The sequence below is a fragment of the Taudactylus pleione genome, unplaced genomic scaffold (assembly GCF_031769625.1).
Source record: "Taudactylus pleione unplaced genomic scaffold, aTauple2 ptg000349l, whole genome shotgun sequence".
In the NCBI taxonomy this organism is placed as follows: Eukaryota; Metazoa; Chordata; class Amphibia; order Anura; family Myobatrachidae; genus Taudactylus; species Taudactylus pleione.
In genome coordinates, this window is record NW_028284750.1 from 1010797 (window position 1) to 1036779 (window position 25983).

Consider the following 25983-nt stretch of genomic DNA (forward strand, 5'->3'; position numbering starts at 1 on the left):
AGCGCTGCGGAATATGTGTGAGCTATATAAATAACTGGTAATAAATAATAATAATAAATAATAAAAGTTGTGATAAAAAGTAGCTGAAGAATGTGAACATTTCGGACAGGCACCCGTTTCCTCAGTGACAGTGTTTTCTCTGCGCATGAGAAATGTATGCCCTGTATATTGTTTTAATATGAACTTCTTGTAAAGAAGCTGATTGTAGTATACGCAAAGTTGTATTAATGTTAGAACAGTTGATCATTATGTAATAATGATGGAATATCCTGTTTCTAATTCGTTTATAGAATTTGTCAGACGATATCTGCATCAGTTTGGAATAGAGATAACAAGTTCTACATGTGGAGTGTTTTATTACAGAAAATATCGACAGAAGAGGGTCAATTTGGGAGGTATCTTTCATTGCAACTGGTTAAGAATTAACACAGTGTCTAACTTGAAGGTAGGCATAAAAATATATTCTAGTTAGATTATAGCGCTCTTGTAGTGTTTGGAAGGAGCACATCACTCCCCCCAGGGTCAAAAAAATCTTCAGTATTTCTGAAGCCTTTAGATAGCAGGTGGTAGAAAATGGCGTTATCCGTACCTGATGGAAATAACGGGTTACCCCAGAATGATATAAATTAGTTCTGCGTGGGTTCCTATGCAATATTTTATTTATCACCCAACAAGCATTGTAGGTGTCTTAAAAGAACAAATGTGAGTAAATGAGGGGAGGAATTTGATCTTTTGGGGTGTGCAGTAAAGCACCCGGGGAATATGGTGCCAGCAATGCACAGTCCAGTTTATATGAAGTGTATACACTTCTCTCATACAGGCAGTCCGTAATATAGCTAAAGAAAATCGAATTCAAAAATTGTAGTAGGTCTGGTAAGTTCAAGCCTCCTCCTTTACGCGACAATTGTAAATAAGGGCGTGCTATTCAGAGAGAGACAGTTTAATTGGTAGCATTTGCATGACATATGAGATTTTAGGAAAGATTATGGATTTAATCAATGCAGTACGTCCTAAAGCGGATAATGGTAAAAGCTGCCAGCTGTCAATCATTTTGGATATTGATAACAGAACCGATGAAAAATTAATTTTATATAAATTGGAAACGTGTGAAGGGATTTGTATCCCTAAATACTTAAGTTGGTCTGTTACAATTTTGATTGTACTGAGTGGGCCTGAGGCGGGCAGCAGAGTTGTATCTCCAATCAGACTCAATAGTTCTGATTTGTTAACGTTTAATTTGTAACCCAAAAAGTCACTAAATTGAGAAATAGTGTTAAAGACTATAGGGATAGTGTCTGCTGGATAAGAAGTGAACAACAACATGTCATCTGCAAGTAGTGCCAAACACAAATCAACATTTCCTATTACTATACCTTGGGATTGGGGAGATTGCCTTATAGCTATGGCCAGGGGTTCCAAAGCTACTGCGAACAATAGAGGGGACAGTGGGCAGCCCTGCCTAGTACCTATCTGAATAGGAAAAGGGTCCGAAAGGAGGCCATTGCAAAGAATTTGAGTGGTGGGATTATAATATAGCGTTTTCAAATAAGAAACAAATTTCAATGGGAAACCAAACCAAAGTAAAGTGTCATATAAATGTTCCCAGTGTACCATGTCAAATGTTTTTTCAGCATCTAAAGATAATATAGCTTTTGGGATGGAAGACATGGCACACTGGGAATCACACAAGACTGACAATACTTTTCTGATATTCACAACTCATGAGCGGCCCATGATGAGGCAACTCTTCAGATTCTAATAATCGGTTATAGAACAATGTCAGAGAGGGGATAATACGTGCTGACAATATTTTGTAGTATTCTGACGTAAGACTGTCAGGTCCAGGGGCTTTCCTCAATTAAGTCTTGATATTACACTAGTCACTTCCAGTTCCGTAATAGGAGCCAGTAGAAAAGAATTCTGGGAAGTCTAGACCTGGGGAATAGGTAAGTCCTCCCAGAAACACGTGGGCGAAGAATTACTAACCTGTGGAGTAGAATATAGGTTCCCATAAAAGTCTTTAAAGACTGATGCTATTTGGACGTTAGAATCAGTGAGTTGGCCATTTTGCAGCTTAAGAGGGTGAACTATCAGTGGAGTGCGTTGACCTTTTATTAAATTAGAAAGCAATCTACTTGTTTTGTTGTCGTGTTTATAAAATCAAAAATCCGATTTGAAAGAATGTTTAGATTCTATATGAACTAAAATGCCATCAAAAACATTTGCAGATTTTGCGCAAAAAGCGGAACACCTAATTTTAGGGTATGTCCACCACCTCTGCGTGGAAATTGTCTATCCATCTGAACTAATGATATTAAATTAAAATCACCACAGACTAGTAGTGGAATATCATCATAAGGAAGAAGAAGTGCTGACAATTTTTTAAAAATACACAGTCAGATTTGTCAGACGAAGGACGAACTACGAACGATAAACGACGAACGATTTGACCAACGATTTCATGAACTACAAACGATTTTTGACAATATTAAAATAAATGAAAATCGACCAAATCTGACTGCAAACACATCAGATGTCAGATATCGTTATCTGACAAATGGGAATGCGCATCGTTCATCGTTGCAGGGACACACGTCAGATTTTCTTTCAGATATGAACGATTTTTAAAATAGTTATTGTACAAATCTGAAGGAAAATCTGACCGTGTGTATGCACCATTAGAGTAAGCATTTGGGGCATAAATATTACAGAAGACATATGGTTGTTTATCAATTTCAGCGTGAGATATTACGTAACGACCCTCAGAGTCCAGGATTTAACTTCCATCTGAACATGCTGTTTCGGTAATATAGCAACTCCTCTTGCTTTTGAATTGAATGGGGCTGACGCTGCGACTTTCTATTTCAAAGTATTAAGTTTGAGAGTTTCTTCAGAAGTTAAATGTGTTTCTTGTAAACATACAATATCTAAACAAACTTATTTAGGTACAATAATATTTTTTTCCTCTTTTGCGGGGAGTTTATGCCTCCAATATTCCAAGAGGCTAGTTTTAAGGTAGACATATCACATTGCAATTAGAGTAGGTGTGAGACAATAGCACAGACATTGAAGGTATCTTTCCAATAGAATAAACAGTGATGTCACCTGACAAACAGTAACACTCAGTAAAAAAAAAAATACAAAAAAAAAAAAAAAAGATAAAAACACAAACAAAAAAATAAAAATAAACAATAAATAACCATAGACAAAAAGACTATGAGACAAAAAAATGTAAATACCGAACAGTAGAACTAGCATTCCATTATGGAAAGCCGTGATACTTTTATAATAAACGTCCGGGCATAAACACATAAGCGAAATTGAACCGTGAGTTATCATGTGGTTAATGCTTAAAGTAGCCGTACATAGACATCACACAAGAAGACTGTGGGCGATAACTCCAAAAAAGGAAAACATGGCATGCTATAGCCTAAATTAGCCCAAACAAAGTGGGTCGTATAAAAGTCCAACTCTAAATGCAGGTGAAAAAAAAGTATTAAGGAATAATCATGGATCTGTTGCTTCCGAAAAATTCCCTAGACTTTCCTCTTCCTCTTGGAGGTATGCAATCGCATCTGCCACAGATAAGAAATCAACTAAAGCAGTTCCATTATATAGACGCAGTCTCGCAGGATAGAGAAGGGCAAACTTCTTATTCATTTGAATTAATCATGCGCATAACGGTGAAAACGCTTTCCTCGCTTTTGTGAGCACTGCTGAGTAATCTTGGAATAGTAACATTTTATTATTCTCCCATACAATATTGTGATGTTTCCGAGATGCAGACCATATAGCCTCCCTGTGTAGGAAATGTAAACATTTGACACCCGCGGGCGCGCAATGTCATGTGTCTTATAAGCACCCAGTCTGTGCGCTCGTTCAATCACTAGATCCGAGCATGTATCCTGAATATGAAACAGTTCAGTGAGTGTGTCACGGAGAAAAGTAATAAGTCCCGCACTTTTAACTGTTTCAGGTAAACCAATCATCCTCAGATTATTTCTTTGCGACCTGTTCTCAAGGTCGTCTAACTTGTTCCATATTGGGTGACACGACTTAGTATTTTCAGCGACAGCCTGTTTCATGTGTGATACGACCTGAAACGCAGCGTCTGAGTCTGGCAGCGGTGAGGAGTCATTGCTGTTCAGATCCACAGCATCCGGCACCATCTTGGATTCCGTGCGCCGTTTCTCCTTCTCCTGTTTCTGACGAGCTTGTTTGGGCGGTATGAGGGGCGCAAAGTAGCGCTCCATAAACCAGGGCTGCAGCGCTAGCAGGTGGGCAGCTTGACAGCTGATCGTGGAGGCTGAAGAGCCTGGTCAAAGGTGCTAATCGGGCAGGCGGTAAGGGAGCTCAGCTCACACGCTGCCGTTCATGCCACAGCCGAAACCGGAAGTCCTCTGAGTATTAGCAACTTTAAAGGACACTAGTGTACAGAGAAGGTAAGTTATAGTGACTTACCCAGATGTTTCCGCCTATGTTTGTCCTGCTAGTCCCGCTTCTTCCGTTGGTAAGTGTTCTGTGTCTGTAGGTAATTGGGCATTGAGTAGAGTGGCCCATCCCAGGATTGGTAGAATCCTGGGATTTAGACATAAAATCATCAGGATTTGAATCCCGGGATAGGACACTGATTTCTTCTATGCCGGGATAGATGCTTTGGTGTACCGTTGGAACAAATGCTTAGGCAAGTATGGGGACTATGTGGAAAAATAATATGTATTAAGGCCATACTATTTATTATACGCATATGTACGAGTTGAATAAATTTCCGCATTGAGAGATCGTTACTTTATTTTTGAACCACCCTCATACATCTACAGGTGTCTCTGGGAGTACAGCCGAATGTGGAATCATACACAAGGTCAGAATAGCAATAAAATCCAAATGTTTGAAAAAAATAAGACTTGGTGGGTAAAGTGGGCGCGTCTCCAACGCGTTTAGTCAGGTGGGACTTTTTCAAGGGTGTGCCCTTCGGTCCTTCTCCTGGTTTATGTGTCCCCATGGTTGCATGTATCTTTTGGTCTGTGACAGTTGCTTGCATGCATTCTGCACATGCACCGGTCATTTTCTCCCAGCGTCTTTGAAAAAAAAAAAAAACCAAAAAAAAAACAACAAACTGTTTTTTGTATGCACAATCCATGGCTGTCAGAGAAGACAGCCAGGGACAGTGCTGTGTGGTGCGGTAATGACACAAAATCAAAATCTATAGCTGCAGCTGCCGGAACGGTCATACATTGCCTCCCCACTTTGGCGCCCTATCTAGGGATAGCGGCACCGATAATGACAGGGGCGCATGTCATTCTGATCACTTTCCTGCATTACTACATGCAGGGAAGCGGTAACTGCATATAATACATCACCCCCGAAGTGAACTATTCTACTGAGGTGTTTGTTCAATTCACACTCATTTCCCCACATAAATCACATACTATAAGTGCAGGTTCTGAGCTATTCATTAAGACAGTGGTTCTCAACCCTTAAGTACCCCCAATAGGTCATGTTTTGAGGATTTCTGTATGTAGAAGCAGGTGGGATAAATACTGACCCAGCAAAATGGGCTAACTCACCTGTGCATGTTTAAATAAATTGACAAAACATGACCTGTTGGTGGTGGTGCTTTAGGACTGGAGTGGAAAACTACAATTACTACAGAACTTTAATTATTCTACTGAGGAATTCGCTCAATTCACACTCATTCCCCACATACATCATATAGCACATGCTCACAGTGATTGATGCACCAGCGAAAATATTGTATATCAAAAGACATTTATCAAGGTACCAAAACAGCTGCTTGTTATTTACTGTCACACACTTTGGCATGCTTTGTTTAGTTTTTATTTATTTTTATAGGATTTTTGCATTGCTTGAATAAGACAAATGTTTTGTGTCACCACATACTATAGCAAGCAACTTTTTAGATCACTTCATCTTAGCAAGAAAACCTCGCCCCTTTTGCGACTTGCTTCCATTATAGATTTCCTCTTTTTAGTGACGATAACATAGAAAAATAACTCCTGACCTATTGTTTAAACGCTCTCCGGGGTATACTATGCCATTTTATGATCCTGACGTCACCAGACACGGCAGGTTAAATCACCACTTGCCGCCATGAAAATGTATTTATTCCCTTTTCCTAATAAGGTAATGCAGGGGAACAAACCTCCCCAGACAGCTTCGGGTTTAGCTGAATAACAAGGAGCGATCCATCATCTCCCATATGAGTAAACTTCATATACAATTTCTGATATAGATTATACAACACATATATATGTATATAAAGTCATCCTATATCAGAAGCATGCTTGGCTGGCTGTACATCAACCAGCCAAACATCAATGAATTAAACCATAAAGAATGAAATTAAATATCAATTTTGTTTTTTTTTAAGCAAAAAAAGTTTAACACCAAAATAGTTCCTTTTGTTCCTGAGCCCCATCACTATGTCAGACCATGAATATGACAAACACACATACTGTATTTGCTACTCAAATAGTGGAGGTCATTTCAGGAACTGCTAAAAAACAAAACAAAAAAAACCCAAAAACTATTTTTGCTAGGTGATATTCATACCACTTTGGTGCCACCACAAGAAAACCACAGAAATAACGAACCAAAAACTCATGTGGATAGATTAATAAAGAAAATTTGTCCAAAAAAAAAAAGGATGACAGCTACCAAAAAAAACTGAATACAATCTGCATTTTGTTTTATTTAAAAAGCTGTTTCCTTATTGTAGTTTAGCAATATTATCCACTACACACACATTTTCTATCTAGGGGGACTATTTATCAATTAACATTTGCAAGATATACTTTGATGACACCCATATTGTGGTTCCACGAAAGTGTCAATGGTTAGCGTTACTGCCTCACAGCACTGAGGTCATGGATTCAATTCCAACTACGGCCCTAACTGTGTGGAGTTTGTATATTCTCCCTGTGCTTGCGTGGGTTTCCTCCGGTTGCTCCGGTTTCCTCCCACACTCCAAAAATATACTGGTAGGTGATTTGGCACCCCACAAAATTACCCCTAGTGTGTATGTGTGTGAGCATGTGGTAGGGAATATAGACTAAGCTCCACTGGGGCAGGGACTGATGTGAATGGTAAGATATTATCTGTAAAGCGCTGCGGAATATGTGTGCGCTATATAAATAACTGGTAATATTATCTGCTTTAACGCCATGTTAGGTGTGTTTGCAAATATAGATGGATCAAACACATAATTAAGAATATAGATAAAATCACAAAAAATGTTAGGTAACTAACAGAAATACTATAACTCCTCCACAATATTTAAGAGGACACTACAGTGGATAAGAGATATCTGGCAGTCCCCGTTTCAAATCACAAAAGTAGACCCCACAGCTTTCTATAGGGACTGCAAAAAATGCCTAATTTACCAGCTCTGGAAAGCTTATGTTTTCAGAGCTTGGTCCTGGAAAGCCACCTTTAGCTGGTGTTAGCCTATAGGATACCACGCCAATGACCTATGCTTGCACATGTGCATTAGGAAAGCTACTGGGGCCACAAACTGCTTGTCTATAGATATAAACCTGTAGAAATATACATATGGCTTATAAACTATGGTGTCCTGATTTGAAAGTTACTGCATACAGTGGTGGCACACTGAACAGATCAGCTTACTGTTTATCCATCCCACATATACTCAGGGCTTAAAGTGGGCTGCAACGGGGCGGAGCTGTCAGTTCTATTTGGAGACGGAACAAGTTCCACCTCCTCCAGTCCATCTTACCCGGCCAGTTGCTTAGCCAGCCCTGCGCTGCATGGAGGCGCTGGGATGGAGAGGCACTGCCACTGCCAACTCCATTTGCCCATGCCCGCTGAGATTTCGTTACCAGAGGGCGCCTGGCTCCTTCCCTACAGCGGCAGCCGGAGAGGCTGGAGTTCACTCCTGAGCTCCGGCTTCCATAGTGGTTGAAGGGAGAGACGTTATGACGTCTCTCTCAAAGTTCCGAGGAGCGGGGCTTAAAGGTAAGCATTGTGGGTTTCTTTTTGTGTAAGGGACAGTACTTCTGGGGGAACTGCATAAGGGGCACCACTACAGTGGGCATTGCATAAGGGGCACTACTGCTATGGGCATTGTGTAAAGGGCACTACTACTGTTGGCATTGTGTGTATTAGGGCAACTACTACTGTGGGCATTGTGTATAAGGGGCACTACTGTGTGTCATAACATGTGTCATAACATGAATAAGGGCCACTACTATGTGGTGTAATGTGAATAAGATTGTGCTACTGTGTGGCATAATTTGAATTGGGGATATTATTGTATGACCACATCCCTTTTTGCGGCGTACGCTGTCCCTTTATTGAAAACAGGGAGGAAGGGCACAAATGTATATATGTATAGTCTGCAGGGAGGGGGGTGAGTTCCACCACATCTATAGGACCACTTTAAGCACTGCATATACCTACGATTATTGTATTTATAACATAGCGAGCTACAGATATATACGACGGCAGGGCTCTCTGTTAGGAGCAGTGTGAATAAATGGTCAGATGACAATATAACATTTATACGTGTGCAGAATGCTAATTTTCCTGCTCAAATTAGTGGCTGGTGCTACTGTATGTGGGCTTTTCCTTTTCTAGTAAGCTTGGTGGTAAAGAAGCATAATCCAATAAGAACCGAGTAGCATCTATTGTTAATTTAAAGCCTGAATATGACAAGGCTCATTGATGCTAGCATGGGATTAGCTCCACCTAACAGAGTAAAGCCTGGCACACACTGTGCAGATCAGAGAAATGATTATCTGATCAGTGTGCTCAGGGCCGGATGCTGAGATGGACGCTAATGCCGCCGCGGCAGCTGCTGTACACAAATATGCAGGTGTCGCCGGGACTTATATAGAGACGCCCACCAGCGGCTTCGCAGATACAAGCAATGGCGTACAAAGACGCATCACCGGTCGCAGATGAGCCAATTATCATACTTCTGAGTAACCCTATGGTCACGCAAAACCAAGATCCCGGAGTCATTTTCACTTCGTGTGTGATCGCAGGAAGAGACAGGCCCCAAAAATGGTTGTGATACGTCTGCTTTTGAGTCACCAATCCCCGTAGCTGCCCACAAGCAGTCCTGGCTGTCAATCATTTGTGAATAAATCCTCACTGCAAGCAACATCTGTAATGAAACTTGACGCATGCGCAGTGCGACTCAGCCCCCCACCAGACCAACTGCGTAAACAGGGCACAGTGTACTTTCTTCTATGGGATCGGGTGGTCAGGCAGCTAAAATTTTAAGATGCGACCTCCCAATCTGACTGTCGCTGGAGCGTTTGAAGCGGTTTATTGGCTAATGCTCCAGTATACTGTTACCGGATCAGCCAATATAGAGTCATTAATCCAATAGCTGTATAGGAGTGTACCCAGCTTTAGTCATACTTTTAGGTCTCTGTGACCACCCAGCTCTAAATGGGGATTCACACGGCAACTAATATGATATTGCAGGGCAGGCCATCCGCCTGTTATCTTACCACCCACAGCTAGTGTAAGTGATCTAACCTGCCGAGGCTCAGCACTGCCCACATCTGCATACTGGATATTCCTCGAGAGACATGCAATGATCATTCTCATTAAGAGTAATAACTAACCCTCTGTATTTTTATTTAAAGAGTGTGATAAAAGTTTTAGGATTGTCTGGAGATCCCGGTAATACATGAGAAACAAAATGCAGAGAAAATGTAATGTGAATAAAAAAAATCATTATAAATATATAAGATAACAGCTGCTATATAACGCTAACATACGTAAAACTTATTGAATAGCTCCCCACTTCCTCTTACATTCCAGGCTTTTCCTGTGATTTATTTATCTCATTTGCTCCATTGTCTCTATCCGCTCACAAGAAATGCCTGGGTGGTTAAATTATAAAAGCATCCACTGTAATGTGTTATGCTTCAAGGTATTGGGGTATCTCTTTTCAGCTGTATATTATAACTTGTGCTTTATGTGAATACTGTAAGATGCTGATGTTCGAATGATAAATTCAAGTATTGCAGATACTTTGTGATACATCCCGCCCCCTATTGCATACATATTGGAGTTTATCAACGCCGGTATGCATGATTACTTACTGGCAGGGGCGTTTCTACCCCTTGGCCAGGATGGCACTCGCCAGGGGCGCCGATCAATGGGGGTAGATACGCCCTTGACTGTACATGAGATGCTCCCTGCTCACACAGTGCATACCCAGCTGTGCGGACTGACAGGACCGGGGAGAAGCGAATGCAAAGAGGACGGCGAGTCTGAGGCGCTACAGTGGGCCGTATTAATTTAGAAGTGAAAAGCAGTTTTCGGTGAAACTTTTTCGCCGATAACGTCATTTTCGCCGATTTAGTTTATCCCCGTATTCAATCTCAGCGTCTTTTCGCCGGTGCGATAACGCAAGGCAATGTACTAGGCGAAAAGTTTAGCCTATGAACACCTGGCGGAAAAAAGTGCAGATTGGGGTTTTGGGGTGCAACGTTGCAGGAACCAGCCTGCACCCTTTGGACACCCCCCCTGATGCTAACTGCGTCAAAAAAACACAAAAAACCCCCAGAAAAGGACACCCCCAGAAAAGCACTTTGCAAAAATAGGCGATAAAAATTCAAGTGGGGGTACAAATTCAAAAACTAGCGAAATAGCCTTTGGGGGGTTCTGGAAGTATGGGGGAGGTGTATTTTTGATTGCAGGTGATTGCTGAAGGTGCGTTTTTTAAATGCTTGACTTTAGCAACTTTAAAATATGCTTGCACCCATTGTCATGTACCCCAAAATGTACTTATTTTCCCCCCAAAAAGTAGCAAAATGCTATTCTTCACCACTTACTGACAGACGCTAAATAGCGCCTATTGAGAGCATTCAAAGACCCCAAATACCTTCAGCAGGGCTAATAAGGGATACCCATAGTGAACCATGTCAGAGCATTTTTTAGGGGGTGTCAGGCTGATTTACCCAAAAACAACAGGACTTTCGCCTGTTTGAGTATCGCCACGTACCGTTTTCGCCGTTTTGGAATTGAATATGGGGATACGCGCGCAATACTTTTTTGCGCAGAAAAGCGGCAAAGATGGCAATAAGTCCCCCTTGGACTTTTTGCTCCAACTTGAATATGGGCCATGTCAGAGAACCGATTCAGGCGCCCGGGCTTCTGCGATGGGAGGTGTTGCGAGGGCTCCCCAGGGATTGGTGGAGCCATGTGCCCCCCAGGCTGGACCCGCATTGGATATCTTGGGCTGGCAATCGACCCGACATGTTGAATTTTCAACAATGGCAGTGGCCGCGGAGTTTAACGACAGTAGTGCCAGCCGCCACACATCAAAGGTTAGTCATCATTCCAGTAGCCAACTGTCCTTGCGGTCTGTCATCGAATAGGAGGGACAGAACAGATGCTGACAGCTGCTACTCCTCACCTTACAAACAGCCACACTGAGTGACTCCGCCCCCAGACGTCTGTGGAGGCTGCAGCCAGGTACAGCCAGGCATCCCTGCTGACATCATGAACTCACTGTGGTGAACCATTTAATGTAATAGGGGAGGGGACTGAGCTATTAATATTATTTTGCGGGTTAGTAATTTAATGTAATTGGATGGATGACTTGGCTATTTATTAGTATGCTGAGAATTGTTAATTTAATGTAATGGGGGTGGGGGCTGGGTTATTAATTTATTGGTGTGGTGGTGTAAATCAGTAAACAGTGGGAGGGAAGTATTAATTTAAATGTGAGGGATATTTAATATTAGCATCTTTGCGCATCTTGGCAATGTCTATTATTTAAAGGTTATTTATTAAATATTAATGCCAATTATGGGCGTTTTGGAAATGAAAGGTTTATTTTTTTTATTGGGGTTGGGTATATGGCATCAACAGTGATTATGTTGCTCCCAGAATGTGAAATGACTGAGCAGCAGGTGCTGCACAATCTGATCGCACACACTGTCGGGACTCCGAGCGTAATGCCCCAAGTCCTGACAATGCGCCAGTATCCCCACACAACTGCGTGCCTGAAAACGCTCTGTAACCCTGGCTAGAATGTGTGTTATTTATTAATAGCAATGTGAAGGCACAACCCTTGTGGGCTATATGACCCTTTACACATTATATTGTGTAGGAATAATGTAATATAACTGGTGGGGGTGGCGTTAGTCCCTTATTTTTCCTGGTGCGCTCATGCTCCTAGAAACAGGGGTAGAACTATGGGAGACAATGGAGGCTCCTGCCGCCGGGCTCCAACTTTGAAGGGCACCTCCTCCATTGTCCACAACATATTCACCCCACTTAGGGCTGTAACTATGTACCTGGAGTGCACCATCACGGCCACCCAATGCATGGCACCCCTTCTATATATAGCCTGTCTGCATGTGATTGCTACATTACAGTGTCAGCGGCTGTGACGGGGGAGGGAATGGACCAAATTATAACTTTCCTCCGGGCGTCTGGGATGAACTTACGCCCCTGCATAGATACACCCCTGCTTACAGGCCGGGACAGCTCTTCCGATGTAGAGCAGTCCTGGCGAAGTACTGCCATAGGTATTGCGGTAAACCTCTTTACTGATGATGCATCCCCACCTATGTAGTGTTTAAGCTAGGCTGTTTGTTTCCCGCTGAAAGAGCCTGCCCTCAGCCGTCCCCACCCACGCTTTTTATCCATGCAGAGTGCTAGCGTGTAGCAGCAGCTTGTCCTGTGCTGGGGATTTTTAGCAGCGTCAGAACAAAATAAGCATAAACGATTTGAGGTAGAGGGCAGCAGTCCTGTGAAATGCATGACAAAGTACTGTATGAAGTTTATCACATGCTGTACCAGACGATCAAGACACGTTTGCATTAAAACCATACTACGGATCTGCAATAAACTATTTCTTTTGAAGAAGTGGTACCAACTACTCAATTAGGGGAACTTGCTCTCGATTTAAAGAATGTAACCCACATTGGAAATTGCTTTTCTGACCTATTGTGAGTTTGCAAATAGTTTATAGTAGAATACATGTTTGTAGCAGTGTAATGAGCGCACTAGTAATGTATTTACAGTACTAGTGTATAAAAACAGTAGACAAATATGAATTATGAGCACGCTGATGGAGAGATTTTTTATTAAACGCAAAGGATACCAAACATATACAAGTGTTCTTGGTGGAACAAGATAATATTCTTGGATACAAAGACGTTAATCAAGCCAAACAAACAAATATCTCAGTTAAAAAGACAATACAAAGTAAAAGAAAATATATTATAAACACTTAACTTGGTCGTCAGCTCATCTACTTAAGACATAAATAGTCAACTTCCAGGAGCCCCCTCCAACATCTTGGAGCTGGAATCTCGAACACTTCGAGAGAATGGCAAAGGCTACTGAAACCACTTTGTCTTGAACTTTTTATACCAGCCTGCCAGTGAGCTCTGAACACACAAATATGGGTATAAATCTGTTTCCAACTAAACTATTGGTTAAATACTGTTAAGAACTCTCTAATAGCCTAACACATGCGTATATACCTAAAGACAAGGTGCCCTGGAGAGGGGGATTTATGGCGTGTCTAGTTTCCGCATTACAAGTTTAGAGGGCATTCAATTAGATGCAATAATCCGTTCTCTCCCATAAACCCGCGGTTACGTGGTACAGTTTTCTTAAGATTACCTTTTTCCCTATCCTATTACATGTTCTCCAATTTTTGTTCTCTTAAGAAACTACTTATCCACAGTAAAACACTTTGGGGAAAAGCAATCCAGTTACAAGCGAGCAAAACCTTTTTGGGGGTTTGGGCTGGCTTCATCGCCGATTTCTTTTCACCACATCTGAGCAGGTGATAAGTTGTGCAAAACCCCTATTGTTGTCTAAAAATGTCAGGATTTGGTGCAGAACCACTGGGACACCCTCCTTAATGACTAAATAGGCGAAACAATTTTTAATTACAGTAGCTTAATTTGGTCAATAATGAGAAGTAAAAAGTGTTGGAAAATGGGTTTAGAGTAGTGGGCCAGCTATATGGGGGTGCAGTATGGATGGGACAGGTGTTTTAAACATTGCAGTTGCACATGACAGGTGTATTTTTAAAAAAAAATTTAAAATGCCCTAGAATTACAAAAATATACTTACTCCTAATTTAATTACAGCATTTATTTTTGCACAAAAACATAGCTATAATTTTTTCACTGTTAGAGAAAAATGCATATGACAACCATTTGACACAATTTAAGAACCCCAAACCCTTGGATTATGGATTAACACTCTTCTACCATACCTCAGTTTACCTTTTTTGGGGTGCAGGCTGGTCTCCCCAATTTCACCTGTACTTATCGCCTGTCATCCATGCAAGAATTATCGTGCAAATTGGTTATCTCCGATTTTGCAATAGGATAGCACAATAAACGGGAGTGCGCAAACAAGCTATATGTGGCAAATTCGGGCAAATGGTCCGAAACGTTTTCTCCGGAGAAAACTTATCGTTATCATGGCTATTTGAATACCCCCAAAGTCCGAAAAAAATATGTCGTCGATTATTACTTCTAGACAAAATTTTCAGCAACAAAATTAACACTGGTGTAGGTGATGGAAATGATACTCAGAAATGTGCCCACACACAGATCTGTCTGATTTTAAACAGGTCTATTGCAGCAAGTATGTAGCTGGTGCACGTGTGCTGCTGACAACCCTGCCCGCTTCAGTCGGGACTCAGACTGTATGTCGTCGGCGGCTGTCAGTCCCTTTGGGCAGTGCCAGTGGACCTCACCGTGCCATGGACAGGAACCAGTGCGGCCGCAGCGGCTGTCACTCAGTGTGGGGACGAGTGGGCGGGAGAGCATCCAGTGCCAGCCCAGCAGATAAGCAGTGGCAACAGTGTGGCAGTAAAATACATAGCAAGTCAAGCCCTATGAGGGTGGGGTCGGTGGTGGGGGGTGATGTATTTAAAGAACATATATATTTTATCACTATGCCATGTAAGGGGGGGGGGGGGCTGATAGAGATAATATAGTTTATCACTCTGCCATGTTAAATTATTTTACATGACAGAGTGATCAAATATACGATCTTTAAATATATCACCCCCCTAACATGACAGAGTGATAAAATATATAGATACACCTCCACCAGTGCTACATACATATATATATTTTTTTCACTTATTTCCGTAGCACTGGAGGTGCATCTAATCTATCATAAAGCCATTATCATCAGGGCCAGATTAACAATGGGGCGGATGGAGCTACAGCTCCAGGCCTCCACATAAAAATAGGCCCATCAACATAACAGCATGATTACCAGCTGCCTAACTGGCCATACATTTTAAGTATTTAAATAGTTTTTCTAGTCCCCCCCCATCCCCCCACAAAAAAAAAAATGCAATTTTCCTATTTCTATGTAGTTAGGGATACATTGTGTTCATAGTGTAGGGGGTGTACACACCAAGGTGACTGACCACAGCCACACAGCACCGATCACAGTTCCTCCCCTTCTCAGTATAGGCCCTTGAACATTTTCAGCTCCAGGCCCATGTGAGCCTTAATCCGGCCCTGATTATCATAATATATTACACTATCTTGCTCTTTAATATATCAGGACAGAGTCCTATATTTATGTCTTTATGATAGATCAGTTCACCCAGGGGCAGAACTATGGGAGACAATGGAGGTGCCTGTCGCCGGGTTCCAGCTCTGAAGGGGCACCTCCTCCATTGTCCACAACATATTCACCCCACACAGAATGAAAAGTGATAAGGTGCCAGCCAATCAGCTCCCAACTGTCCTCTCATAGGCTGTGTTTGAAAAATGACAGTTAGGAGACAGAGTGAAAAGAAATAAGGAGCCAGCCAATCACCCAACACTGCTTAGTAAATAGACCCCTTAGGGCTGTAACTATGCACCCGGAGTGTACAGTCACGGCCGCCCAATATATGGCACCCCTTCCCAACACCTGAGAAATCACCATACACTAGTGGAGAGCTCCATGTCAGACTATCAGCTGCTGCCTTATGGAGCATACACGCTGTCAGAATTTTCTTCAGATCTGAACGATAATGATTTAAAAAATCGTTCAATCGTTCATATCTGAAGGAAAATCTGACATCTCTGTCATATCTGTCAGATGATCGATTTGAACGATGTGCGTTCCCGATGGTCAGATAACGATATCTGACATCTGATGTGTTTGCAGTCAGACTTGGACGATTCCATTCACTTTAATGCAGTCAAAAATCGTTCAAATCGTTCATCTGACAGATCAGACAAATCTGACCGTGTGTATGCTCCATTAGTCTATCTATAGCCTGACAGCATGCAAATTGCTACATTACAGTGTCAGAGGCTGTGAAGGGGGTGGGGCACCGAATTATAACTTGCCACCGGGCGTCTGGGATGAATTTACGCCACTGCCCTGAATCATTGCTACTTTATTCCTGAGGTGCTTGGCAGAGCAGCTTCCCTAGGACCTTAGAATTACAGACTATTTTGTGAATACACAAATGCTTATTGATGAACAGAAAAAGCTTGAGCCCTTAAGGCCAACCTCATCTTGATCCCGATACTGCTGCTTGCTAAGAATACAAACTACAGCAATCTGCTGCTGAGCCTTAAGGCTTTCTGGAGGAAAGATGACCCTGAATTGTAATCCAATTACTGGAGGTAATCACTTCTATAGAAGATAGAATCAGCCTTGTTGTAGAAATGATCATGATCCGATAATCCTGCCCTTGGCATAATTGAATCACTGGCGTTCTCCGTATTGTAAAGATTTAGGACATTTAGGGGGAAATGCTAAACTACACAGAAACAAGATAAACTGCAGGCAGTGAATTACCACAGAAAATGTATTGCATTTACTGACCATATCCTTCTAAAATCTGTGATAAAATAGGATTTTATTTAAACCAAGCTGTGAGAATGAAATATACAGAGACTCAGTGCTGTTATGCAGTAGGCACTGCAGGAAAAGAAGGTTACATCTCTAGCACCTGAAACGTGGCCTCAAGAGTTTCAGCTATTACTATACATTTTTGCCCAAAGACATCCACATCTATTGAAGCCTGTGTGTCAAGAGCTGTAGTCATGTGGTTCATCCTAATAAGTTCAGATTGCTTTTCTGGTCAAGGTAATTTATGTTGTCTCCAATAAACTCAGAATGGCCGGATGTTGTGGCTCTGTGAGAACTGACAAGTCATTGTGTCTGGAGAGAAAACTGAATGATAACTATAGCTCCATTATGAAAGGATATTAAAAAATAAAAAAAGCCGATTTTGAACATTAGTTCTAAAAAAAACGTCCATCAGAAGGTGCCCTGGTAGCGTACAGGTGCTCTGGTAGCATACAGGTTTCTACGCAAACCTTCGTTGTGTAGAAGCCCTTTTGGCTACACTTTTGAACTGTTACAGGCACCAGTCAAGGAGAGAGCATGGACCATTGCGGCTATTAGTGTTGTCTGCTCCAGTTGAGGACTTCACCACCTAACTACAGTGAACAATGGGAGTTCATTACTGTAGAAGCAGACAGCATTGCTACTATAACAAGACAACACCAGAAGCCATGTGTCATGCTGTTTCTAAGACCATCAGCAGTGGGTTGTGAATCATTGGGGAAGGTGGCGAGTATCTGTCAAATGACGCAGCACTGCATACTGGTCCATACTTGCCTACTTTTGAAAAAAGCATTTCAGGGAGATTGTGAAAGCAACACCTATGATTGCAGCTGTAAAGTGGACGTGTACTGCTACATCTGAGAGGCGTGCATAAACTCGATTTACACTGAAATATAAACAAACCCCAAAGCAGTTAGTAAGATTCTTTTCAGGGCTTGCTCATGTTTTGTGTTTTACAAGGAGCTTCATACAAGTGTGCAAGAGAAACCTTATATGAAAAGTCATAGGGATCATTCTGCCTTACAACCAATGCAGGGAAATGGTACAGAATATTCCATTTGAATGTACAGTATATAAGAAGATTAAAGTGCTTACCTGTTAAATCCTTTTCTTTGATTCCGTAGGGGACACAGGCTGTACTCTGGGTATAGGTTAGTGGGACGGAGCCTGAGCACCACACAGTTAATATATAAAATTCCTCGGCCCACGTTCCCTCCACCCCTATACCCCGCCCCCAGCCACCTCAGTTAACAAGCCTAAAGCAAGGAACAAGAAGGAGGAGAAGGAAGACCGCTACACACTCAGGTCCAAACACACAACAGATGTGGACAGGGGAACCAGGAGCAAAGCAAAGCCCCATATAGGAATAGAACTTTAGAAACGTATGGGCAGAGGACCGTGTGGCCACTTTACACAGCTGCTCCTCAGAGGCACCATGTTGCACTGCCCACAAAGTTCCTACCAACCAGGTATACTGAGCCCTCACCATGGAAGGTGCAGGAAGGTCCGCTGCTGCATAAGCATGGCGAATAGTCAAAAGGATCCATCTGTCCAGCGACTGCTTAGTAGCCATACATGACAAAGAGCATCTGTCTTGCGCAAGTCCTTTGTCTTGTTTACTTAAATTAAGGAGGGCCTGCACAACATGCAAGGAGGCCGCCTCCGGAGTAACCTGAAACCTGGAAAGAAGGAACCACAATCTCTAGAATAATGCGGAACCTGGAAACAACCTTATGAAGGTAGCCGAATTGAATATGAAGGACAGTCCTATCCTGATGAAAGATCAGAAACAGGACAATGCTCTTAAGTCAGACACCCGCCGGGCAGAAGCTATGGCAAGAAGGAAGACAGTCTTCCAGGTAAGCCAACGAATGTTCACGGTGTCTAAAGGTGAAGCTGAAGGAGCTTCCTGCTGTGAGGTTGTAAAACAGCGAACACTTGTGAAGAAAATACAGCAGCACAAGTCCTACAATTATACAGCACAGAAGCACCCCCTCCCCCTGGGAGCTTTTCCCCTGGAAGATATAGTATAGAATTTCAAGGAAGTCCCCACACACTAGAGTAATAAACAGTTATGTGCCAATAGGGGGTAGAGCAATGAATGTAAATGCACCACAAATAGAAAAATAAGTGGGGCTATGAGACTTGAGATTATACCAAGAGAACAATATAGTCACACGCAAAGAACATTTGATGCAATTTTTAAGCAAAAGAGAATAAGTGCTCAACAAACCAGCCTCGATAGGGGAGGAAGGAGCTGTATAGTATGACCTGACTGCTGAGGGAGAGGAACACCGGGAGATCAGGAAGCTGCACTCTCTGGAGACTAACTGCACTAGCAGACATACTGAAAATGGCTGCCCAGCATCCCTGAAGGAGGGAAGAACGAGGAGACACCCTGGGATGGAATACCTTTTAAGGGATAGCACCCAGGGGCGGGGGAGGAGCTAACGGGTAGAGCCTACCTCCCCTTTCTGGCATGGACCCCAAGCCAATATGGCTGCCTACACCATGCTGCTCCGTTACCCAGGTGCCCTTGTGGTCTAGTGGGGATGCGGACAGGACCTGGGTGCCCACTGCCAGCATCTCCCAGACCAACGGTGAGAAGCCGCGAACATGCAGGGAGCAACTCTTACCTTTCCCCCTGTGTGCCGGCTGCGACCTCCAGCTCCCTCCTGTGACTGGAGCTCCGGCCGAGGACACTAGCCCAGTTGCCAGCGCTGCAGCCACTGGGGTGATGGAGCAGCAGTGCGGGCATCCTCAAGGACACCTAGCGCTATGTATTCAGGAAAGCAAAAAAAAAATAATATAAAATGAAAAAACAAAGCTGTCTTGCACAGATATCAGCGTGAGGCGCTGCTGCAGGCACCAACGCTAAAATGAGGTGCCTGTGGCTGGGGGCGGGGTATAGGGGGGTGCGAACCTGGGCCTTGGAATATCATGTATTAACTGTGTGGTGCCCAGGCTCCATCCCACCAACCTATACCCAGAGTAAAGCCTGTGTCCCCTATGGAGGAAAAAATAATCCCTTGTAAGGTAATCACATGCAGATGTATCCTCACTATTCTTTGCTGCAGTCGTGCCAAATAGACCCTCTCGGCGCGCCTGTCCTGTGTGACTCTGCTAGCCCTGGGCGTCTTTTTTTTGTAAAAAATGTGTGTAAGTTGCAATGTGATGCTACTAGAACGCACTAGGAGACTGTGTGTGACAGACTTTTTTGCGACATTTAAAAAAAAAAAAAAAAAAAAAAAGACGCCCAAAGCTAGCACGGAACCTGAGTGATCACTCATGCCTGGCACATCGCGCATCATGGCGTATTGAGGCTAGTTGAGCTAGAACACATCTGTATGCATGTGTCTGGAATTCACTCTTTTAAGGCTTGAGGAAGCGGCCAGGAGCCGTGTAACACGTCCAGTTTTACCCATCAGAGAGAAATATTTTATCTTATTCATATTATGCCTATATGTTATTTTTTAATGCTGTATGATTTTTTATAGATTTTATTTTTCTATAGTGAAACCTGTTTTTATTAATGTAACATATTTGTCCAGGACAGAACAGTAATGTATAATAAAAAGGTACCCTTTGGTGCCGCCCATACCCCTTGAACAGGGATAGAATGGGTGAGATGTATTATAGCGGCATGATCCATAACACTTGCTGCTTCACCACTTTACCGAGGCGCTACCAACGAGATGTATAAACATTTTGCCTGCCGTGAAAACTCCCCCCTCCGGTGATCTCATACAGGACCCACAGCGCATCAGCCTAGCCCCAGTCATTTATCACCCAACCCCACATTAATATATGGGGGAGTAGCGGTATCAGCGCACATAACCCCCATATCGCCTATTCATACATCTCTCACAATCTACTGTACACTTGAATAAATATACAAAACGGATATTAATTGCTAATATTTATTCTTGCAAGGTGAGGACCTTTAAGCCTAGATAATGAGATGAGCTACAGTAATAAAAAGCATTGTGTCTGTTATTTTATGATAACTGATTTACAGCTGATCAGAGAGCTCTGTGCTCATATGAGCAGTCCTGTATATTATAAATATAATAAGGATGTTTAATTTTATTATATTCATACTGTATAATCCAAGTAGTAAGATAAATATGGGTATCAAACCATTGTACTCAATGATGCTGCAGTCTTTTAACTGATAAACATTTAAAACTAGCCCACTCCCTTACAGCAGGTCCATTGGTTTCCTACTCCTGTAGCTCACAGTGCAGCATGGAACAGCTAAGCGAGTAGAACATTTACAATGTTTGCCATATGAGTGGGGGAAGGAGGATGTGAGAACCCATTGTCAGCAGCACTATAGTCTGTCTTGCAGAATACTAGTAGTGGTGTTAAAATGGATTATATGTAGCAACACGAACCAATAACTTGCAGATCAAAAAGAATTCTATGAATACAAAACGTGTAAATTCCTGTGAACTACAGATGTGTCCTCATACATCTAGCCTCAATATGCCACACATCGAGACTTACCTGACGTGAGTGAGCCGCCAGGTTCCGTGCTACTTTCCTAGCGTTGGGGGGGCTTTTTTGTCGCAATGCGTTGCGACTAGGATGCAGCAGTAGACTGTGCCGATTAATCTGATAGGCAACACTTTTATATCTATGTGCACCCAAGTCTAAATATCAAGCACAAAGGAACTTGGAATGAAATAATCTGTATGCTACAATGTAGCGTCCGCAGCTTAAGAGACTCAGTTGCGCACAGATATAAGTGTCGTATATCAAATTAATCAGCAATCTGCTGCTGCGTCCTAGTTGCATCGCGTTGCAACTTAGACACATTTCGGGAAAAAATAAAAAAAGACGCAAAAAAAACCACGCCCGGCGCTAGAGTCTCATGGGACCTGGCACGCTGACAGGGGCTTTTTACCGCAACTGCAGCAAAAATGCGTAAGGACTGTAGATATACAGAAACCTGTACCGGAGAATATTACACTTGTTGATAAGTAAGACATGGCAGTAATAAGCGACATACTGATCATTACATTACACAGCAGAATGACTGAGACAAGTCTTCCACTGACCACACTCACCCATTAAAATGCTCAACAGTTTTTGGACTCTAGAGTTGACTCCCACAATTCGGTAAAGTCCTTGCTCATTGATTCCTGTAAAACATTAAAGTGGTGCAGTATAGTGTGACTTTTGTAGGAAATCAAAGGGATACAAAATATGTTTAACAGACAAAGTTACTGAATACCTGTACAGTACTACGCAAATAACACGTGCAGCATTTCAGTTCTACCCGCCATGAATAAAGCTTCACTGAAGCATGACATGCAAATAACACACAAACCACTGTGTGATATTATAGTGATCTCTGTACTCAGCCTTATTCCTAAGAGACATTTTTCCCAACACTTTTCCCTAACACACAGCTGTGCATGGACCTTGTATTTCATATCACCCATCGGAATCCAGAAATATGGCAACTAACTGCCTTTGGTATGTGACTACACCATTTACATAAAAAAAAGAGGACCCCTGCTTTTCCAAATATAAGCCAAACTGTCACCTTATTCCCAGGTACACATTAACGGATATCCCTGCGTGTGGTCCTCTCTCTTTAAGCCAGGACCCATATTCATGGATGAAGTATAATTTGTATTTAAAATCTGTGTGATAGCTGGAGCCAAATGTGGCAGAGCAATGCTCATATTTTTGAGAGTCAGTGTAGGGACTGACCAGATGGGAAGACTGTGACGTGGTTAGTCAGCTGGACAAATTATTGCAATATTTTGGAACCAGCATTCCCTGTATTAACAGGAATTATAGTTTGAAAAGTAAGTGAGTGCCGAGTTTGTATGATTTTTTTTATGTAGATTGTGTGGTCACATACCAAGGGCACCCCAGATGGTTGAGTGCCCTGGATTAAGCCTGTCATTTATTTACATTTTGTGGTCACACTTGCTAGGGCATCCTGCTTTTCAAATATAAGACAAACTGTCGGTTTATCCCCAGGTGCTTATTTATGCTGGGCATACACTATGCAATTATCTGTCAGATATCTGTCCAATCTGGCTAGTTGGAATAAAATCCTGGTAATGTATGGGAGCAAATGATAATCGACCATATGGTCTTAAACAATGTAAAACGGACAAAAACAATTGTTCAAATTGGTTAAACTCATTTGATTTAACCAGTTTGTCTGAATGCCCATTTTTGTCTTGTTTTCCAGTGTTTGTGTGCAAATAGTGCACAGGTTCTCAAACTTGGTCCTCAGGACCCCAAACAGTGCATGTTTTCAAGGTCTCTTCAAAGAATCACAAGAGAAAAATATTTAGCTCCACCAGTGAATCTTTTAAAATGTGCCAGTGAGTAATGAGTATACCTGTGCACATGCTAGGTGATCTGGAAAATGTGAACTGTGTGGGGTCCTGAGGACAGAGTTTTAGAACCCCTGAAATAGTGGATTGTCATTTGCTCCCATACATTACCAGACTTTCATTCCAACCAGCCAGATTGGACAGATAATTGTAGAGTGTATGCCCAGCATAAATGATATCCCTGGGTGTGGTCCTGTCTCTTTAAGCCAGGACCCATACTCATGTTTAAAATGTGTGCGCTAGCTTGAGCCAAATGTGGCAGGTAAACATCATGTATTGGAGAGTGTAGGGACTGGTCAGATGGGAAGAGTGTGAAGTGTTGGTAAGCTTTACAAATTATTGCAATATTTTGGAACTAGCATTCCCTGTATTAAAAAGGAATTACATTTTGAAAATAAGTGAGTGCCGAGTTTGTATGATATATTTTTTATACTGTAATACAACCTGCTCCTGGACTCTTATTTCTTCTGCGCCACCCAATGCAAATAACTAGGATCAGCTCTGGTCGCTGTTATAATCCCTGTATCAAAGCCCTGATTGGTTGGCAAGGTCCCTCAGAGGCAAGAGATATTGCGTGCGTCTGCAAAACTATTTGCGTAAACTCGACCAAAAAGGCGTTAGAATAGGGTCTGTGTAACAGACTGTTCTGAGCACTGGCCGGTGTACTAGGTGGCTGTCGGGATAAAGGAGTTTCGTTTTTATTTATTCAAAAAAAGTGTCCAACAGCCGCGAGAGACAAAACCTGGGTTGGTTTCTAATCAACAGGTAAGTAATAATTTGGATATTAGGACATTTTATTTTTTGCTTGTATAAAATTGTATAATAGTGAGGAATGTCAGTGATTCCTTGTGACCAGTGTACTTGAAGGAACAGTATCAAATTTATTACTAACTCTATATTTACCACTGTTATTAACACTATGTTTTTACAGCTACATTATGCATACAAAAGTGATTGGACAACCCCACACAAGCGAAATGCATACCATACATATCACTGCACACAAATTCCAAATGGACACTAATGTGGCAGTTTCGACAAGAACACTTTGTAGGGAGGCCCATGCACTTACAGTTCTACAGAAACAACAAATGTTTTTATCAGGACATAAATGCCACCTGTAATGTTTCCAGAGTGATGCTGGACTGGTATACAGAAAATGTGGATGTACTGGCCAGCTCAGAGTCCAGATCTTAAGGCCATTGAGGACCTCTCGGACGAATTGGAGTGATGGGTTGCGTTCTGGGCCGACTCAATCTTCTTCAGTGTCACAGTTGGTCACTGTACTTAAGGCGGAATGGCAGAACATACTGCCTGCTGTTGCCCAGGTACTTGTGGACAGTTTGCCAAGAAGGGTGTCTGCAGTGATTACTGCACATTGTGGACCTACAAAGTACCAACACCAATAAAATCTTGTTGATCTATTTGCTGTCAGCATCCAATCACTTTTGTATACATAGTGTATATTACAGCTGTATCATCACTACATTCTTAAGGGGGGTATCCACTACACGACCTGAAAGTCTGAACGTCTCGAGTTCCGACCTTCAGGTCACCCAGGTGCGGTGTCCGCAATGAACGGTGTTCACTGAACGTCATTCAGTGAAGGAGCCCGACCTCCTATCTCTGAACATGCCGAACCTGATGAGCGTCGTCAGGTTTACAGGCAGGTTCAGTAGATAGTCGGGGACGGCAAGGACCCAGCATGCACGTGCATCGTTGGTCATTGCCGGCTATCCATTACCCGACTTTGTGAACAATGCGACCAAAACCTCCTGGTTTTGGTCGGATTGTACACAAAGTCGGGTAATGGATAGGCCTCTTTACAGCTATCTAAAAAATTATATTTTTAGCAAACACTAGTCACCAGGAATGCTTGGAAGATGGATGCATAGGCAATAAGTGTCTGATAGGGACATAGGATCATCTAGCCACATGGAGCATGTCACAGCAGCACATGGAGTTCTTATTGCAGGTGTCAGTTGCTAATGTCGCCCATTAGAGGCATAACAAAGTCCCACAGCAACCTCTTTGGTATTCTGTACAACTGAGTGGCAGAACATTTAATCAGTGGTATAATACCAAACAGTGAAAAGTACTTGCAATCAATTGATCCTGACTTCTAGCTCACCTTTAGGAACAAGCAATACATGAAGCTTTGATACAACTGAACCCTTAAAAAGCAGTGAAGGTTAAATCTCAGTAACATTAGCAACTGACAATCTTTGTATTCAGAAAAGGTTTTAAAAATGTCAAGTTGTTTTCAACAGACTTAATTGGTTCCTTATATCCCAAATGTGGCTGTCAACTTCAGTAGACTATAAAACGTAACTGCCACTATTTTACTATTTTTACATTTCATTAGCATAGCATCAAAACAGGCAAATTCTCCAGCTGTCACTTTGAGATTCAATAATAAAGAGGGTATATGTCTAGTAGTTGCATTGGCTGAGCAATTATCTTAAAACACTATTTTTTTAGCATTTCAGATTATATCAATAATATACAGTATATTACCAATTTAATAATGTTATAATATATAACCTAAATTAATTGTGAGTATGCATTGCATACTGATTCCAAAGACCCTAAGCAACTGGTTACTCTTATAATCAGCGACCTTGGCTGAAGCCTATTATGGGAGCACCTCTAGCCACGCCCATGCTCCCAAAATATGACCTGAAAGTTTCCTGTGTTTGTACATCAGTTTCAGGTCTGCAAAGGGGTGACAATTCAGCCATCAACTTAGGTGCCACACAATATC

The 25983-nt window shown here is 42.2% G+C and overlaps 1 protein-coding gene across 7 annotated transcripts in view; it reads right to left on the minus strand.

The window, feature by feature from the left end:
• ARHGAP26 (Rho GTPase activating protein 26) overlaps positions 1-25983 on the minus strand; it is a 629130-nt gene that overhangs the window by 312599 nt on the left and 290548 nt on the right. For all 7 annotated transcript variants that reach the window (XM_088444111.1, XM_088444115.1, XM_088444112.1 and 4 more), the window contains exon 14: positions 21927-22001. In XM_088444111.1, the coding sequence (XP_088300237.1) occupies positions 21927-22001 (75 nt within the window). The remainder of the gene's footprint in view (positions 1-21926; positions 22002-25983) is intronic.